The sequence below is a fragment of the Larus michahellis genome, chromosome 5 (genome assembly GCF_964199755.1).
Source record: "Larus michahellis chromosome 5, bLarMic1.1, whole genome shotgun sequence".
In the NCBI taxonomy this organism is placed as follows: domain Eukaryota; kingdom Metazoa; phylum Chordata; class Aves; order Charadriiformes; family Laridae; genus Larus; species Larus michahellis.
The window spans coordinates 47,067,230-47,083,584 of NC_133900.1; the positions used below are offsets into that span (position 1 = coordinate 47,067,230).

Below are 16,355 nucleotides of genomic sequence, written 5' to 3' on the forward strand. Positions count from 1 at the left end.
GCTTCACAAACCTCATTCCCAAACCCTGCATCTGGCATGCTCCTGGTGCTGGGAACAGAGGCAGACCTGTCAGTCTCTGTAAACAGCCAAACCCTCTCTTTTTGCAAGAACATTTTCAGGTGGGTTAAACACTACCTGCAGCAAACTTAAGCCATGGAAGCCAAGCTTTCAATGGAAATGTTCAGATGTAGTTGACACAAACACAAGGCAGGCCCAGATCTGGTTTCAGACAAATTTGTGATACAATGGCTTGAATCTCTGATCCTTGTTAGTTTTTGATGTAAAGACAGACGTGACACAAGCACATACATACACATTCGCTCCTCTTTCAGTGAAGGAAAAAAAGCTCCAGACTTAAACACCAGGAATTCCAAGAGAGGTGTTTTATGAACCATCTCACGGGCCCATTGACTGATGCACATGGATGCACTGGTGCAGAGAAACACGAGCACCCATGACATTGTACCCCCAAAGTCTCAAGTCCAACGGAGGACATTGAGCAGGCTGGGTCTCTTCACATGATGCACACATTGCAGAAAACTCTACTGCTCTAAGTAGCGTTCGTTCTGCACTGCAAAAAGCTCTGGAGTCCTCAGCACAAGACAGGCATGGACCTGTTGGAGCAGGTCCAGATGAGACCACGGAAATGGTCCAAGGGCTGGAACACCTCTGCTGTAAGGGGAGGCTGAGACAGTTGGGACTATTCAGCCTGGAAAAGAGAAGGCTCTGGCGAGACCTTGCTGTGGCCTTTCAGTACTTAAAGGGGATTTATAAGAAAGGTGGAGACAGACTTTTTAGGAGCTCCTGTTGTGACAGGACATGGGGTAACGGTTTTAACTGAACGAGAATAGATTCAGACCAGATATGAGGAAAATCTTTTTTCAATTAAGGTGGTGAAACCCTGGAACAGGTTGCCCAGAGAGGTGGTATACGCCCCATCCCTGGAAACGTTCAAGGTCAGGTTGGATGGGGTTCTGAGCAACCTGATCTAGTTGAAGATGTCCCTGCTCATGGCAGGGGGGGTTGGACTAGATGACCTTTAAAGGTCCCTTCCCATCCAACACATTCTATGATTCAACAAATCACATCTAATCTCTTTGGGTACCAGTAGCCAGGAAGCACTTTATCCCATGTTGAATGGTGGTATGGAACAAACTGTGCTGTAGATTTGCTATATCTTGTGGGATCTTGGTATCCTTTAAGTGCCCCAGTGTGTCCCATGGCTAACCTTAGGGAAAAAAAAAACTGAACGCATTTGCACAGTCAAGAGGATGCTCAGAATAATGTGATATTGGAAATGGCCAGATGGTCCTGCAGAGCAACTGATCTCACTCTGGCTCATAGAATCATTTAGGTTGGAAAAGACCCTTGGGATCATCGAGTCCAACCATCAACCCCACTCTACAAAGTTCTCCCCTACACCATATCCCCTAACACCACATCTAAATGACTCTTAAACACATTCAGGAATGGTGACTCCACCACCTCCCTGGGCAGCCTATTCCAGTGTCTGACCACTCTTTCTGTGAAAAATTTTTTCCTAATGTCCAGTCTAAACCTACCCTGTTGCAGCTTAAAGCCATTCCCTCTTGTTCTATCGCTAATTACCTGTGAGAAGAGACCAGCACCAACCTCTCTACAATGTCCTTTCAAGTAGTTGTAGAGAGTGATGAGGTCTCCCCTCAGCCTCCTCTTCCTCAAACTAAACAGTCCCAGCTCCTTCAATCGCTCCTCATAAGATTTATTCTGCAGGCCCTTCACCGGCTTCGTTGCCCTCCTCTGCACTCGCTCCAGCACCTTGGTATCTCTCTTGTATTGAGGTGCCCAAAACTGGACACAATACTCAAGGTGTGGCCTCACCAGTGTTGAGTACAGGGGGAGAATCACCTCCCTACTTCTGCTGGTCACGCTATTTCTAATACAAGCCAGGATGTCATTGGCTTTCTTGGCCACCTGGGCACACTGCTGGCTCATATTCAGCCGCTTGTCAATTAGAACCCCCAGGTCCTTTTCTGCCAGGCAGCTCTCCAGCCACACCTCCCCAAGCCTGTACCAATGCATGGGGTTGTTGTGGCCCAAGTGCAGGACCTGGCACTTGGCCTTGTTGAAGCTCATTCCATTAGCGTTGGCCCATCGATCCAATCTATCCAACAGGCAGACAGCTTTGTCTGGAAATAGAGAGGTTTCTCTCAGTGTCCAAGATGTTTTTTGCATAATTAGTGGTGGAAGCAAACAAAAAGTGGAGCTTGATAGCACCTAACGAAACCATTTATCAGAGAAAGTCAAGAGAGCTCTCTCGGGTCCCTGCTCTAGCTCCCAAAAGCTTAGAGAATTACAGCTTATTCCTACAGCCAGGTCAACCTGAAAGAACGCCAGAAGCATGATGAATTTTGGCGACACCTCACACCTGCTGATGTCCCGAGTGCCAAACTCCTTCTCCAAATAGAAAACTGTCTGGAATTGTTGATTTGTTCTTCAGAGACAGTTGTGTGGCCGTTCTTCTGAATTGTGATGTCCTTCCTTAAAGTTTCCCCTTCTCCCACAAAGGAGCACCAGGGAGTCCAATTCGACCAAACCACTTCAGAGACACCTGACCAGTCTTTTTTGGGGACAAGAAGAAAAGAGGCAAAATGCAGGCGAGTTTGTCCTGCTATATTCAAGAAAATCACAAAAGAAAAGTCACTGAAAATGAGAAGAATCTGGATGAGCTTTGTAGTTTTCTGGATGCTTTTTACTACAAAGGGAACAGCTGGCACAAACTGAACAGACTGTGGAGCTACTCACTGTGAAATGCAAATTCTCCTTCTGCAACTTGACATTCATAAAAACTGGATTTAAGCCTTCTCCCAGCTCACTTTACAGCTGTGCCCGCTTCCTCCCTCTGATTATAGTGGGACCTTCCACCTCAGTGAGGCATCTGTACTTAAGTGGGACAATAATGTCTCCAAACTGGACAGCACTAATGGACTGGAGAACCACATCTCTCATTCATCTTCTTGAATGCAGCTGGCAGAGCTCTCTTCTACTCCAAGGGAGAGAATGATCTACACTAGAATACATGCAACAGTATAAGCAAAACCCTTCTGCTATTTCTTCCCTTTCAAAACTTTTCCTGTAAATTTTACTGCAGGGTGAAGGGATTGCTGATGTGTCCAGCTCTGGAGCCCTCAGCACAAGAAGGACATGGACCTGTTGGAACGGGTCCAGAGGAGGGCCACGAAGATGATCAGAGCGCTGGACCACCTCTCCTGCAAGGACAGGCTGAGAGAGTTGGGGTTGTTCAGCCTAGGGAAGAGAAGGCTCCGGGGAGACCTTATCGCAGCCTTACAGTACCTGAAGGAGTCTGACAAGAAAGCTGGGGAGGGGCTGCTTGCAAGGGCATGTAGCAATAGGATGAGGAGCAATGGTTTTAAACTAGAGCAGGGTAGGTTTAGATTAGACATTAGGAAGAAGTTTTTTTACACTGAGGGTGGTGAGACACTGGAACAGGTTGCCCAGAGAGGTGGTGGAAGCCCCATCCCTGGAGACATTCAAGGCCAGGCTTGATGAGGCTCTGAGCAACCTGATCTAGTTAAAGATGTCCCTGCTTACTGCAGGGCGGTTGGACTAGATGACCTTTAAAGGTCCCTTCCAACCCAACATATTCTGTGATTCTATGATATGGGTAGGGAATCATGGGCTCTCTAGAACAGTTCATCCAGCCTAGGTGGAGAACACCATAACACAGCCTGACAAAGGATCTCAGATATTTCCTACAGGGAAAAAAAAACTAAAATATTTACCCCACTTTTTCCAGACACCAGGATCTGGAGCTCTCCTGCCTAGATGTAATCAGAAATACCTAGGACCATCCTGTTTTCAGTTCTGAGTAGGAGTGGGTGCAAGGCACCCTTCATTTTTCCCATTCCATATGCCAACGAGTCATCGTTGGCTGTCTTCAAAACAGAAGCCTGCGGTTACTGGTTGGCGTTATTGGCTGTGAGAGGTCAAGAGCAAGAACTACCAGCACAGTCTTTGGATGCTTCAGGATCGTTTCTTTACTTGTCTACTCACTTTGTTCTACATGGGGCCGCCCTTGCTTTCTCCAGGCTTTCTTGTTAGCAGTATTCCATATTTTCTTGAGAAGCATAAGCCTCAGCAATCTTGGTGAGAGGCAGAGCACAGCAAATGACATATGCCTACTTGTTGCAGTACTGTCCTTCTAAGCCCAGAAAGCCTTATTCAGCGCTCCAGAACATGGGGGCTGTGCAGAAAATGATATGCAATCCACTTGCATATCATAATACTAACAATTAATACTAACGATTTTAAGGAATGAAGATTAACATTGGAGACTCAAATTCTGTATTAATAGTATTCCTGCATCGACAAGATAACCATATGTCGTGGTTTGGCCTCAGACGGCAACAAAGAACCATGTGCCGCTTGCTTGGGCCTTCCCAATATGGGAAGAATCGGAAGAAAAAGGCAAAACTCTTGGGTTGAGACAAAGGCAGTTTAACAGGACAGCAAACAGAACAAGAAAACAACAACAACAACACAGATAGAGGAATATACAAACACGATTACGGAACCACTGCTTCCCACCGCTCACCAACCAGACCCCGGACGCCCCAGCCAGCTCCAAGGGCGACTTCCTGCCCCCTCCCCCAGCAGCTCAGGGTGGGCATGGCTCACATGGCAGGGAATACCAGTCCTGGGGAGAATTAACCCTGTCCCTGCCAGAACCAGGAGACCATAAGGAGAAAGAGTGACAACAGAAGATGAAAAGGTAGGAATCAATCTGTCAACCATGAAAAACAATTTTGCAGCTGGCCTGTAACTTTAGAGAATCTTTACCAAAGAACCTCCCATTAACATTTTACATACTGTACTGGTTTTGGTAAGTTTTTCTTCATTGTTTTTTTCCTCATTGCAGCCCATATGGTGCTGTGGTTTAGATCTGTGACCAAAACAGTGTTGATAACACACCAATGTTTTAGCTATTGCTAAACAGTGCTTACACGGCATCAAGATCTTTCCGTTTCTCATTCTGCATGTCCCCAGCAAGTAGGCTGGGGCTGAGCAAAAGGCTGCGAGTGGACAACACTGGGACAGCTGACCCAAAAGAACCAAAGAGATATTCCATACCATGTAATGCCATGCTCAGCAATAAAATGGGGGGGAGGAGAGAGGAGGTGGTGTAGTTTTTTTCCCAAAAGCAGCCATTGCTCAGACACTGGCTGGGCATCAGTCTGCTGCTGGGAGGTGGTGAGTGATTGCCTTTGCATCGCTTGGTGGGGTTTTTTTCCCCCCTCCTTTACTTATTAAACTGTCTTTACCTCAACCCATGAGTTTCCTAGCTTTTGTCCTTCATGTTGTCTCCCCAGTTCTTCTGGGGGCGAGTGAGCAACTGGAGAGGGGCTGAGCTGTTGGCCAGGGCCAACCCACTATGCACACATGACAGTCCTTCAGATTTTGAATCATAGAATCATTTGGGTTGGAAAAGACCTTTAAGATCATAAAGTCCAACTGTTAACCTAACACTGCCAAGTCCACCCTAACCCATATCCATAACTGCCACATCTACACATCTTTTAAACACCTGCAGGGATGGTGATTCAACCACTTCCCTGGGCAGACTGTTCCAGTGCTTGATAACCCTTCTGGTGAAGAAATTTTTCCTAACATCCAATCTAAACCTCCCCTGGTGCAACTTCAGGCCATTTCCTCTTGTCCTATTGCTTGCTACTTGGGAAAAGAGACCAGCACTCACTTTGCTACAGCCTCCTTTCAGGTAGTTGTACAGAGTGATGAGGTCTCCCCTCAGCCTCCTTTTCTCCAGGCTAAACAACCCCAGTTACTTCAGCCACTCCTCATAAGACTTGTTCTCTAGACCCTTCAAAAGCTTCCTTGCCCTACTTTGGACACGCTCCAGCACCCCAATGTCTTTCCCGTAGTGAGGGGCCCAAAAATTTAATGGCCCTATTTCCAGATGAGAGATCCATTTGTAGTAACAGAGAAATGATTTTCTTTCTAAGAAGGAAAAGATCCCCCCCAGAGGCAGAAACATGGGGAAGAGCTAAGCTCATCAGGAACCAAAACCCTCTCTTTTCCCTTTCCACCCTCCAAGACGATACTGGGAAAACGAGGCAGAGGAGTCTTTGCCATAGGGCTCCGGAGAGCCACGCCGAGCCGATAAGGGGCTCCCCGCGGGCGCTGCCCCGCCGCGCCCCGTTTCATCACCACGGACAGCGGCCGCCGCTGCCCCGGCCCCTCCCGCCGCCGCCGCCTCTGCCCATCCCGCCGCCGCACCGCCAGCCCCACTGCCGGCTTCATCCCACTGGCTACCAGCCTGGCTTTAACCACACCGAGATCTGCCTCGATGATGACGATGAGGACTTACATCAGCCTGATGAATGGAATTAAGAGATTTCTCCCAAATGCGCTATAGAAACTATTCCCTTCAGATTCTTCCCTCCTTAATGTCTTCCTTATACCTTTGAATTCTAATTGAAATTCAATTCTAATTTCTGATTCCAACTGACTCAAATATTGCATACTCCACAAGTATCACCACATTTCACACTGCCACCTGGTTTTGCAAGAACCCACTCTACAGAAGTGAGAGATTTTTAGAGTGAGATGGGACAAGAACTATTAAAGGACCAGGTTTTTATTTTTTAACAGGGAAATACCAAAACAGATCTATTCAAAATAATGTTTGATTTCAAAAAACTTGCCCTCCCCACTCATTTTTCTTTTGTTTAACTTCTGCTCTATTTTCATTTTAATGTAGGAGTAAATATCCTACCCAGATGGTCTCAGTGAAGTATCAGGGGACTGAGTTGTACCCTAGAGTTTGGTCCCTGTGAAGTAAGTGGTGATCTCTTCAGTCCGCTGTAGAAGTGCAGCGGAGATCAAGAGGAAGGGCAGAACACAGGCACAGAACTACCTGAGCAACCCAAACTTTTTTGAAGTTCAGAAACTTGTTCCTAATCCTCTTCTCTGGCTGGTCATAGACTGTCAAGTTCAGGGCAACCAACAGTACCCAGTTCAGTTACTGGTTGTAGCTGAAAATATCATTCTCCCAGCATAATAGAGGCTTCAACAATAAGAGAAAAAGCATCCAGCGTGGCAGATAAAACTTGCCAAAAGGTCAAACACAAGACTGCATCGCAAGAAATGAAGAACACATCAAAAAGCTAAACACTTCATGACCTATACTCCAATTAGGTATCTCCAAGCTGCCTTTCCTGAAACACAGAGGGACTCTATTGCATTTTAAGCACCACAAATCCAAGATGTCCTACTGCACACACTATCCTCTAGCGCAGGGAGGAAAGAAAAACCAACACTATCAGCGAGGTTATGCTTTGCGATTAACAAAAAACAACAGGCTGCCGGTCTGAGGAAGCAGCAGCAAAAAGGGAGGAAAAGAAAAAAAAAAAAGAAAAAAAGAAAAAAGGGAGAACATCAAGGAAATAAAATTGCATTTAAAAAATTCTGTCCCAATGCAATACTTCTCAACACAAAATATCTCTGCCACCAAGACATGGGTTTCACAGAAAAGGCCAAGTATCTCACACGCTATGCAGCAATTTATCTTTTTTTAAATGAAGGGTAGATAACAAACTGCATTCCCAAATAAGCACAGAAGTGGAACCCTTGAGCTGGGGAGCCGAAGGCATGGGCTGTTCAGTTCTCATGCAACACTTGGCCCCTCTGCTGAGCCTGCTAACGAGAATAGGGACAATAGTGCAAAATAACCCAATGCTGAAACACACCTTGTGTTCCACACCTATACTGCATCTTTGCAACACACTGCATGGCAACACGAAAAAATGAGTGAGGTGCAAACACTGTTTGAGACACTACTGATCACCCCCCAAACTGTCCAGTGTCCTGGATTTGATGTTATACAGTTACCTCTTCATCCTCATCCTCATCTTCAACATCCAGGATACCCGAATCTTGCTCAGACATGGGGCTAGTGTTTTTTACCTCCAGATCTGAGCTTGCACAGACTTCTTTCTTGGACTTCTTCCCCCCGCTTATCCTGGGATGCTGTGATACAATATTGTCCAGGTTTCGTTGCTGCTGTGCCTAGGAAAAAAAAAAAAAAAAAAAGGAGATTTCACCTTTTACAACAGCATCCTCAGATTTTATTTTTTTTTAACCAAAAGATGCAATCGGTCATGAAATGTGACAAATGAGACAAAATAAAGCACACACTTAATGGAACTTTGAAATGTTATGTTTTTCCTAACCCAGATATTCCAAAGAAACAGAAGATTCATTTCAAAACCATTCCAGGGATTATGCAACAATACAAACAATATTCTGACTCTTCACAAATCAAAATGCCAAACCCATCATACTGCCATATTGATCTATTTACAGCACAGATGCAGAAATATTAGCCCATAGGCCATGTGGTGACTGTCACAGGCTAAATTAAAGGACGTACTTAACTGTTGGATTTGTTCCTCTTTTCAACCCATGTCAGCGCAAAACATTCCACATCTGGATCCCAGAGGTTCCTGAAAGCATTTTTGTGGTACCTCAGGAGAGCTTAATTGTACATTGCTGATGTACAGAATGAGCTGTAAAAGGTATTGAACCAAGATTTGCTCACTGGGAGAAGCACCAGGATTCAGGGAGCAAAACACATGGGCTTGGTGGAGCTCCCTTGTACTGCTGTTGATACATACTCCTGGAGCTTTGGAGTTTGCATCGATGCGTGTGCTCTGCTGCAAAAACTCACTTGGTTTTCTCATTGTTACTGAGCACAATATTTGACAGGAAAAATGGTTTAGCCCCAATTGTTCAAGAGAGCTGACCAAAAACTTCAAACTGAAGGGGAAGGGCAAGGAAGGGGAATGGTGTAGAGACACTGTTCTCGCCACAAGTGGTGAGTCATGGCTAAAACAAGGGGGAAGAGGCCAAGCCAACAGATAGAGTGGTTCTGCACATGTGGGCTTATGCTGTGGTGTAACTAGAAATTAAACACTCTGAAAACCTGCAATTTATACGGACACAGAGATTTACAGGATCCCTCCCATATTTTTCTATAATTTTCTTATATATAAGAGGAAAGGTGTAAGGAAATGATCCATATGCCTTTCTGAAAGTGTGATTTTAGACAGTAGGTTTCTTTTTTAAAAAGAATGAGTTTGTTATGTATTTCAGTTATTAATATAGACTATTTTTATCAATTAACAGAGCAATCCAAATCAAATCTGCCTCTGAGTATTTTATTGCTTCTCTACAACAGGCGACAAATGAGGTGGCGAGAGGGACCATCCCCTGCCCCATGCTAACATGACAGCCTGGCTTTAGAAGGAAGAAGCAATACTAGAAACTGTATTGTAGATTGTTGCCACCGAAACCAACAGTGCTAGGAAAACAATGGAGAATTAAAACAAGTGGAACCTATAAAAAGAACTATTTTTGCTACACCTGAACTGCAGAAGGTAGAAAGCTCTCTCTGAAGTGTAAACCTTCAAAATTATTTCCTTTGAACACTTAGAAATATTAATATCACACAAAAATAATTTATGAGCACGTTTTATTTTGACAGCCTCTCTCAGCTCAACTCTTTTGAATCCCTCCTTGGGAAGAAAGACCCCATCAGAGACTGATCACTTGTGTAGTTTCTAGATCTGAAGAATATTAAAACCCAAGCACAGCACAGATATCCCAACCCTTGCAAAATCCCCCGGGCTCTACCACTGTGTAAGGCAAAGTGCCCTTCACACCACACAAATAACATTGGCTTTGTCTTAATTGCCAAAAATGGCATTTGATAGTAAAATTAAATATATACAGATGACACTGGACGCAGTTTCACCAGGAATTTGAGCTAAACCTTAGACGAGCACCCCTGTGCTGTGCCATAGCACAATCTTGACCTCTAGTGGTTGGAAAGCAGTAGTATCCTTGATGTTTAGTACAAGTGCTCCTACAAGAAAAGTAACGTCTGAGAAAGTGGACTACCAAACAAGCGTATTAGAAAGATCTCTGAAGGGATGGGTCTCAACAATAGGGATTTTTGCAACAAAGCCACAGGAAAAGGTCTGTGTGAACACTGCTGAAGACAAATTTTGCTAGCAATGTCAATACTTGAAGCAATTGGCAGGGAAGCGGTATTTTTTGCATTAGGAATCTCGAACTTCAGAGGCACAACTCTATAGAAAGACATTGCAACATCATATAAAGAGAATTAGGACTTCAAAAAGGGGAGTGAGCATTTGGTCCTTCTGAAGCCCACACAACAAAGAGATTCGAGGCTTGATTCTACTCTTAGATACACCCATTTATGACATAAGTTACTCAACTGAAGCGTAATGAAGTTATAACACTGAACCCACTGTAAATTACACAAGCAAGCCCAGCGTACTCATTAAAATCTCTCAGATTTATGTAATCTTTTTTCCTCTAGAAAGGGAAGAAATAAAAGAATGGGAAAATGCAAAGTTTTGGATAAAACTTTGTGCTTGAAAATGGATCATTAAACAGGGCGTAGCAAGATCACAGCAGAAAAAGTGGTCATGGGAGAAGAAAAATCTGGACTAACCAGCTGAAGGATGCTGCTGCCAGCTCTGAACTTCACTGCCGAGGCCCTAAGCATGTAACATTCAGCATTTCAGGCTGAACACAGAATTAGTCTCAACAGAGGACCCTTGTAGACCTGTTCTCACATACACATTATCTTGCTCCTCCACCTCTTTTCAAACTACAAGTATTAATGTCAACCTTCAGCTTCGGCTATGCTTACAAAAGAAGCACAGCAGTACATGACATCTATTGGCCAGGTATCAATATTGCTAAGATCCAAATCAAATACTGGTAAGACCTGATAAATATTGGTATTGATAAATCCCAAATTCAAGAAAGTCTGTCCTTCTAGGAAAAAAAAAAACAAAACAAACCAAAACATCGCTCTAGGCCAAGGAGTTCAATATCCAACTACAAACATCACGTTTTGCATACTTTAAATACATACAAACTGAAGTTTATCAAGAGAAAATTTTTTACCTGAATTAAAGTCCAAGGACCTACTGAGAAAAAGAAAGAAAAAGAAAAAAAAAAGAGTATGTCCCACCTCCCAGAGATCCACAAAAAATAGCCAGAGAGACACTCCCAAAGGCATAAAAGCTTTGCAGCCTACCAAGGGCAATTTTTACATTTAGGAATTTGAGATGAGGAAAAAAAAAAACCACTAAATTAGAAGAGATTTTCCAGGATTTCTACGTTAAAGACGGACAAATGGCCACAAAGTAACCCAGTTGATGTTTATTCCCTTCCACCACACTGGTGCACATCCCAGCACATAACCCCCATCTCGCACAGCTGCCGCTCCGTCGCTGCACCATGGGTGCAGCCCATCAATAGCCGCCTGGGAGCCCGAGGAGTCGGCGCGATACAAGCAGAGCCCATAACCTAGGTGTTATGCTGGAACGACACAATGTACACGCCAGAAATAATAGTAATTGCTTTTCCATTAACAGGAGGGCATTTCTCCCACCCCCACTCTTGGCAGGAAACAATCTGGACTGAAGTGACCTATAAGTGAGAAATATCAAATTTTCTTTAACTTCAGCAGGCTTGGGTGAAGTCACCAAGGTTTCAGTTTCACCTTGAGAGAAAAAGAGAGCTGGGGAGAGGCCCAGAGGAAGCAACTAAGGAGAAATTTGGGCTTAACCGCCAAGGAACTCCCTGTTCCTACCCCCATCTCGTTACCCGCACCTTCCTGGGCTGGGGGTGCAGCAGAACAACTCTGCAATATATTTGACATCGCACATAAAGGATGAAAAATGACCTGCAGAGCAGACACATTTGGATTTTAATGTTCTGTTTCACATAAAGGCATCTGTAGGGAGCCCAATGAAGAGGCACACTTTAGAAACCACATCAAAGCACAGGCGACACTCCAGCGTGCCCTCTGAAAACAGAGGGACCTGGGGCTACGGGGGAGGCGAAAAGCCCTCGAGGGACAAAAATCAAATAAAAAATCCCCTTACCTTTTGGTGTGGTTTACATGAAAGCAAGTGCATTTTTGTATTATTCTGTAAAATTGCCTCTATTATACAAGACTATCAATCTCTTGACTCTCTGCTTAATGTGACGATAAAAAAAAAAAGAGTAAGAAACCAAATGTCTGTTCGTAGCTAACGTTACATTTAGCAATAACACACAACGCGTTTGGTTCACGTAGCTGAAACTCCCTCCAAGAACAGCTACTTTCTTCATCCACGTGATTAGCACAGCAGTCTGGCAGCCTCCTTGCAGCACAGGAACACCCTACACTGCTCTGACACTGCAGAAATCCCAGTCCCCCTGACAGCAATGCTATTTTCAGGCTGGTTGATATAAGAAGCAAAGGCAGCTTTCCACCTCAAGGTTCAGATTTAGGTCAGTGACCTACGATTGCTGTTGTAACTGGACTGGGGTTGGCCATCGGGCAGTCTAGAGACCTTCATCTCCACAGCTGAGAAGTTGGTAGGTTTTGCTGGATGAATGTAACCAGAAGAATTAATTGATCTCTTTTGCTGTTGTTCCTTGAGAAACTGAGAAGCAAAGGAACAAGGGGGAAAAAAAGCATTTCTATCTTTATTACATGTTTTCTCTCCCCAGCCATCCGCTTTTTTATGTTACCTGTATGCGACTCCACCAAGTGCTCAGCCTCGCAGGACATGGCTTTGGGGGTTCTCCCCTCAAGCCTATTTTACATGAGTCCCAAATACAAGTCTTCAATACTTTCCAGTCCATCCTACAAGTTTTGCAGCAGCGACTATCTTCACCGCCCACTACAACTCGAAACGAGCCAACCCAACTGACCAAGTGCACAAACCCAACATTCTGCATGAGAAATTAAAAGTACTGTCTTAAAGCTAAAACAATAGTGACAAGTAGTAGTTGAATTTTTCAAAGTAACTTGACTTCTTGTGATCAAGCAAACACGGCCCCAGACCTACAACCCACATCTGTGTAGCTAAGGTGGGGCATGACATGGAGTAGCAAAGCAGGTCACAGTCTCCTCCAGGCGCTGCCTGCAGAAGCCATACCTACCGTAAGGGAAAGTTGTTATACCACCTACACGGGGAACGAGTTTCTTTAAAACTCAAATAGCTTTTTATAGGGTTTTTATAACTTCGCCTTGTTTTCTACATCAGTTTGCCAATGTTGATGGCAAGCGTGTCTTACCTCCCATCACCTCCACCCACCAATGAACTGACAGTATTTATTTTTTAGAAGAATCTAATTAGCTCTTTCCTGATGAGACAGTAGATAAGGCACAGCAAAAAACGAGGGTTTATTATTTAAAAGGGCTTGAAGTACTGCTGTGGTTAGCTTCAGTGGTTTTGATTAGTTACTGCACATTCGCTGCTGTGATTGTTTTATAGATCCCTCTAATGGTCTGAGACACAGAACTTTAAAATATCGTTTCCCAATATCCCTAGGAATGGGATACATATTCCTTAAACAATATCACAAAAAAAAAAAAAAAAAGCAGCCTGGCTACAGGGGAAGAAAAAAAGAAAGTTAATAAAAAATGACAGTAGGGCTGGCTCCCTGCCAAAGACCCATTTGAAAGTTATAAAATCCCCCTCCGATCAGATAAAAGCACGGATTATTATTGCAAGGTGTAAACTCAACACACTGACACAGCTTCTGGTTTGAGTTTTAACGAAAAGCCCATCGCTTGTCAAGATGATAAGAGTTTTTGCCTATCTGCTTTCTTGGTGTTAACTGGTTATCAGAGAAAACAATTTGTCGGAGGTTTGTCTAGCAAAGTTCACCCTCAGCACAGGAAATGACAACCAAGAATGTGATGATTTTTTTCCCCCCAGATACTTGGTCATTAAAAAAAATAAGGCTAGAAATGCCGCATTCAACAAGTTTGCTTCCCCTGACACCCTGCACAGAGTTTGCTTCAACCTCCCACTCCTCCTTCCCTAAAAATGACTCTTCCACCTCAGCCCACCCAGTGCTAAAATCCAGTTCACAATATTGATATTCCCAAATATCACTTTTGCTCAAATATAAATTTTTGACATCAAGTGTGCAACGGGGAACACACAATTCTCCCTTTGCTTTTGCCTTCACCCAGTGATTTATCCTCACCCCGACTCTCCTGCCCCTTTTCCTTACCCACGAGACAAGGTCAGCATTATTTATATCCTCAAAGTTCATTCTGAAGAGTAACTCGGTTAATTCAGCATTTTATTTTAAATCTATTAAACCCTGACTGTTCATTGGGGAAGCTCCTGCAGTACAGTACTTGGAGAAAGGAATAATCAAGATGCTCCTTTCCTAGAGGCTGTAAAAGAAGTTTATCGCATTACCATTGATAAAAAGACTTAGGCAACCAAGTCCTCCAGGTCAGCTGTACAATAAAAGACCAAAAGCCATTTTTTAAGAAGTCCTTTATTGAGCAAAGTGTTGATTTACACTTCTGTGTGATCTAGCCTCAAGAACAAGATATCTGCAGGCAGGCATCAAAAGTAGCTCAGTTACGTGATTACAAAGTTTATTTATCACATTTACACAGAGCAGAGAAGCTGCAAATTAGATAAGTGGACTAAAAGCAGTAGGAGGATGGCTGTTCTACAAAGAATTTCAAATACATTAAAGACCGTGGCCCTGACAACTCCACAGCTCAGGTCTTTGTTTAATCAGTCCCAAGCACTTCGCGAACCGAGCTGAGATAGTTTACTGCTCCCTATTAAGCAACTGAATGCACATTCTTTGATTAACTTTTACCAACAATTTAAAATTCCTTTTTAAATGCTGAGCGCCTTGATACAAAATCCCCTGCTGTATGCAATACCATAAACCACACTCTGATGCTGGTGGTTTTTTTTTTTTAATGCTGCCTTTTCATATAACATTGAAGAGGCATCTTCTCTCCCTGACGAGACTTAATTATGACTCAAAGCACAAGTGGAAACTCCCATACTTTGGTTTAACCTCTCGTTAGCCTAATTGCAACCGAACCAAACCCCATCAAGTAAGGGAGGGAGCAGCAACGTAATCGCAACCAAAACCAGTCACAGGTGAGAGGGTCCAACTCTCACCCTCCTCGTCACAGAATGACTCAGGTGCACACAACCGTGCAGGACCAAGCCTCAGCTTTAAGTTCACTCTCAGGCACTGGGGACTAGTAATTATTTTCTAAGCAAGGGTTTGTTTCAACACGCTCCCTGACAATCAGGGCACGACACAGGGAATAGGGTTTTTTTTTTTCACTGAAACTATTAAAAAGGAAAAACCCAGACAAAAGGCTTGCTTTCCCAGAGACCAATGTCAGAAGAAAAGGGGATGCAGATGGAGAAGGGAGGTAAGAAGTAAAGGGACAGTCTCAGGCTTTGACTTACGGACACACCATGCCCCACACTCGCTTGGGCTCTTTGCTTCCATTAAAAATAGCCACAGCAAAGCACTGGAGCTTGCAGCAAGCAGCCAACATAACACCAAGGAAATGTCCTCCTCCATCTGAAAGACTCAAAGAGGTTTCCAGTCCCTGCACCGTCACCCCCAACATGGGAATATTCCCATCCCAATAAGCAAAGCCTACAGGCAGCTTCGGCAGCAAGTGATGGCACGCCAACCCTCACCTCTCTTTAAATCGACTTGGGCAACTCTCCAGTTGTTGCCCTACACCTCCAACTTTGCCCAAGGAAGTTGCAACTATCACACCCATGGCAATTTAGAGTAAAAAGAAGTCATGGATTAGATCTCACAAAAGGTTGAAGGCGTCTTGGACTGTGAAGCTTTTCAGGGTTTGATCTGCGGCTAATTCTGGAAAAACAATTACAGCATGCTTACAACTGCTGCTTCAGCTTGGAGATACCACTGCCCAAGGTCTGACACGCTACAGGGTCCTCATGCACTCTCATAAACCACAGTAAGCCAAATGAAAAGGTTCGCATAAGCCATTTCCAACATTTCTCAATGGTTTACTCTCGTTTTTCCTTCCCACTGTCTAGGGGGTACAGGTCATTTAAAGCTATTGTCTTACTAGGGAACACACCGCCTAATATCCCTATTTTAATGTTAAGAATTGCAACAGAGGAAGGGTTGCTCACTCAGCCAGGATAGCAAACAAGAATTATAGCTCATCAGTGCTTGGGTCTCTGCTACACACCTATTTACCTTGACCACACTGACCCTCAAAAAATTATACGGTAAAGAGAGTGTTAACCCTCATAGCCTGGCCTCAGATTAAACCCTTATATTCCGTTCTCTGTGGGAGTTCCCAAACGGCTGTTTCACACACACTCTCTCTGGGCCTTGTCAAGCATTTTGGAGATAAGTTTCCTTTCAAGATTCTGCTTTTGTTTCCATTTATTGGTCTGGTTTGGGTTTTT

At 44.1% G+C, this 16,355-nt stretch overlaps 1 protein-coding gene across 8 annotated transcripts in view; it reads right to left on the reverse strand.

The window, feature by feature from the left end:
* Window positions 1–16,355, reverse strand: part of EXOC6B (exocyst complex component 6B) — a 313,712-nt gene that overhangs the window by 154,555 nt on the left and 142,802 nt on the right. For 6 of the 8 annotated variants that reach the window (XM_074587157.1, XM_074587158.1, XM_074587161.1 and 3 more), the window contains one exon: window positions 7,909–8,085. In XM_074587157.1, the coding sequence (XP_074443258.1) occupies window positions 7,909–8,085 (177 nt within the window). The remainder of the gene's footprint in view (window positions 1–7,908; window positions 8,086–16,355) is intronic. The other 2 variants (XM_074587160.1, XM_074587165.1) reach the window with 1 other exon arrangement.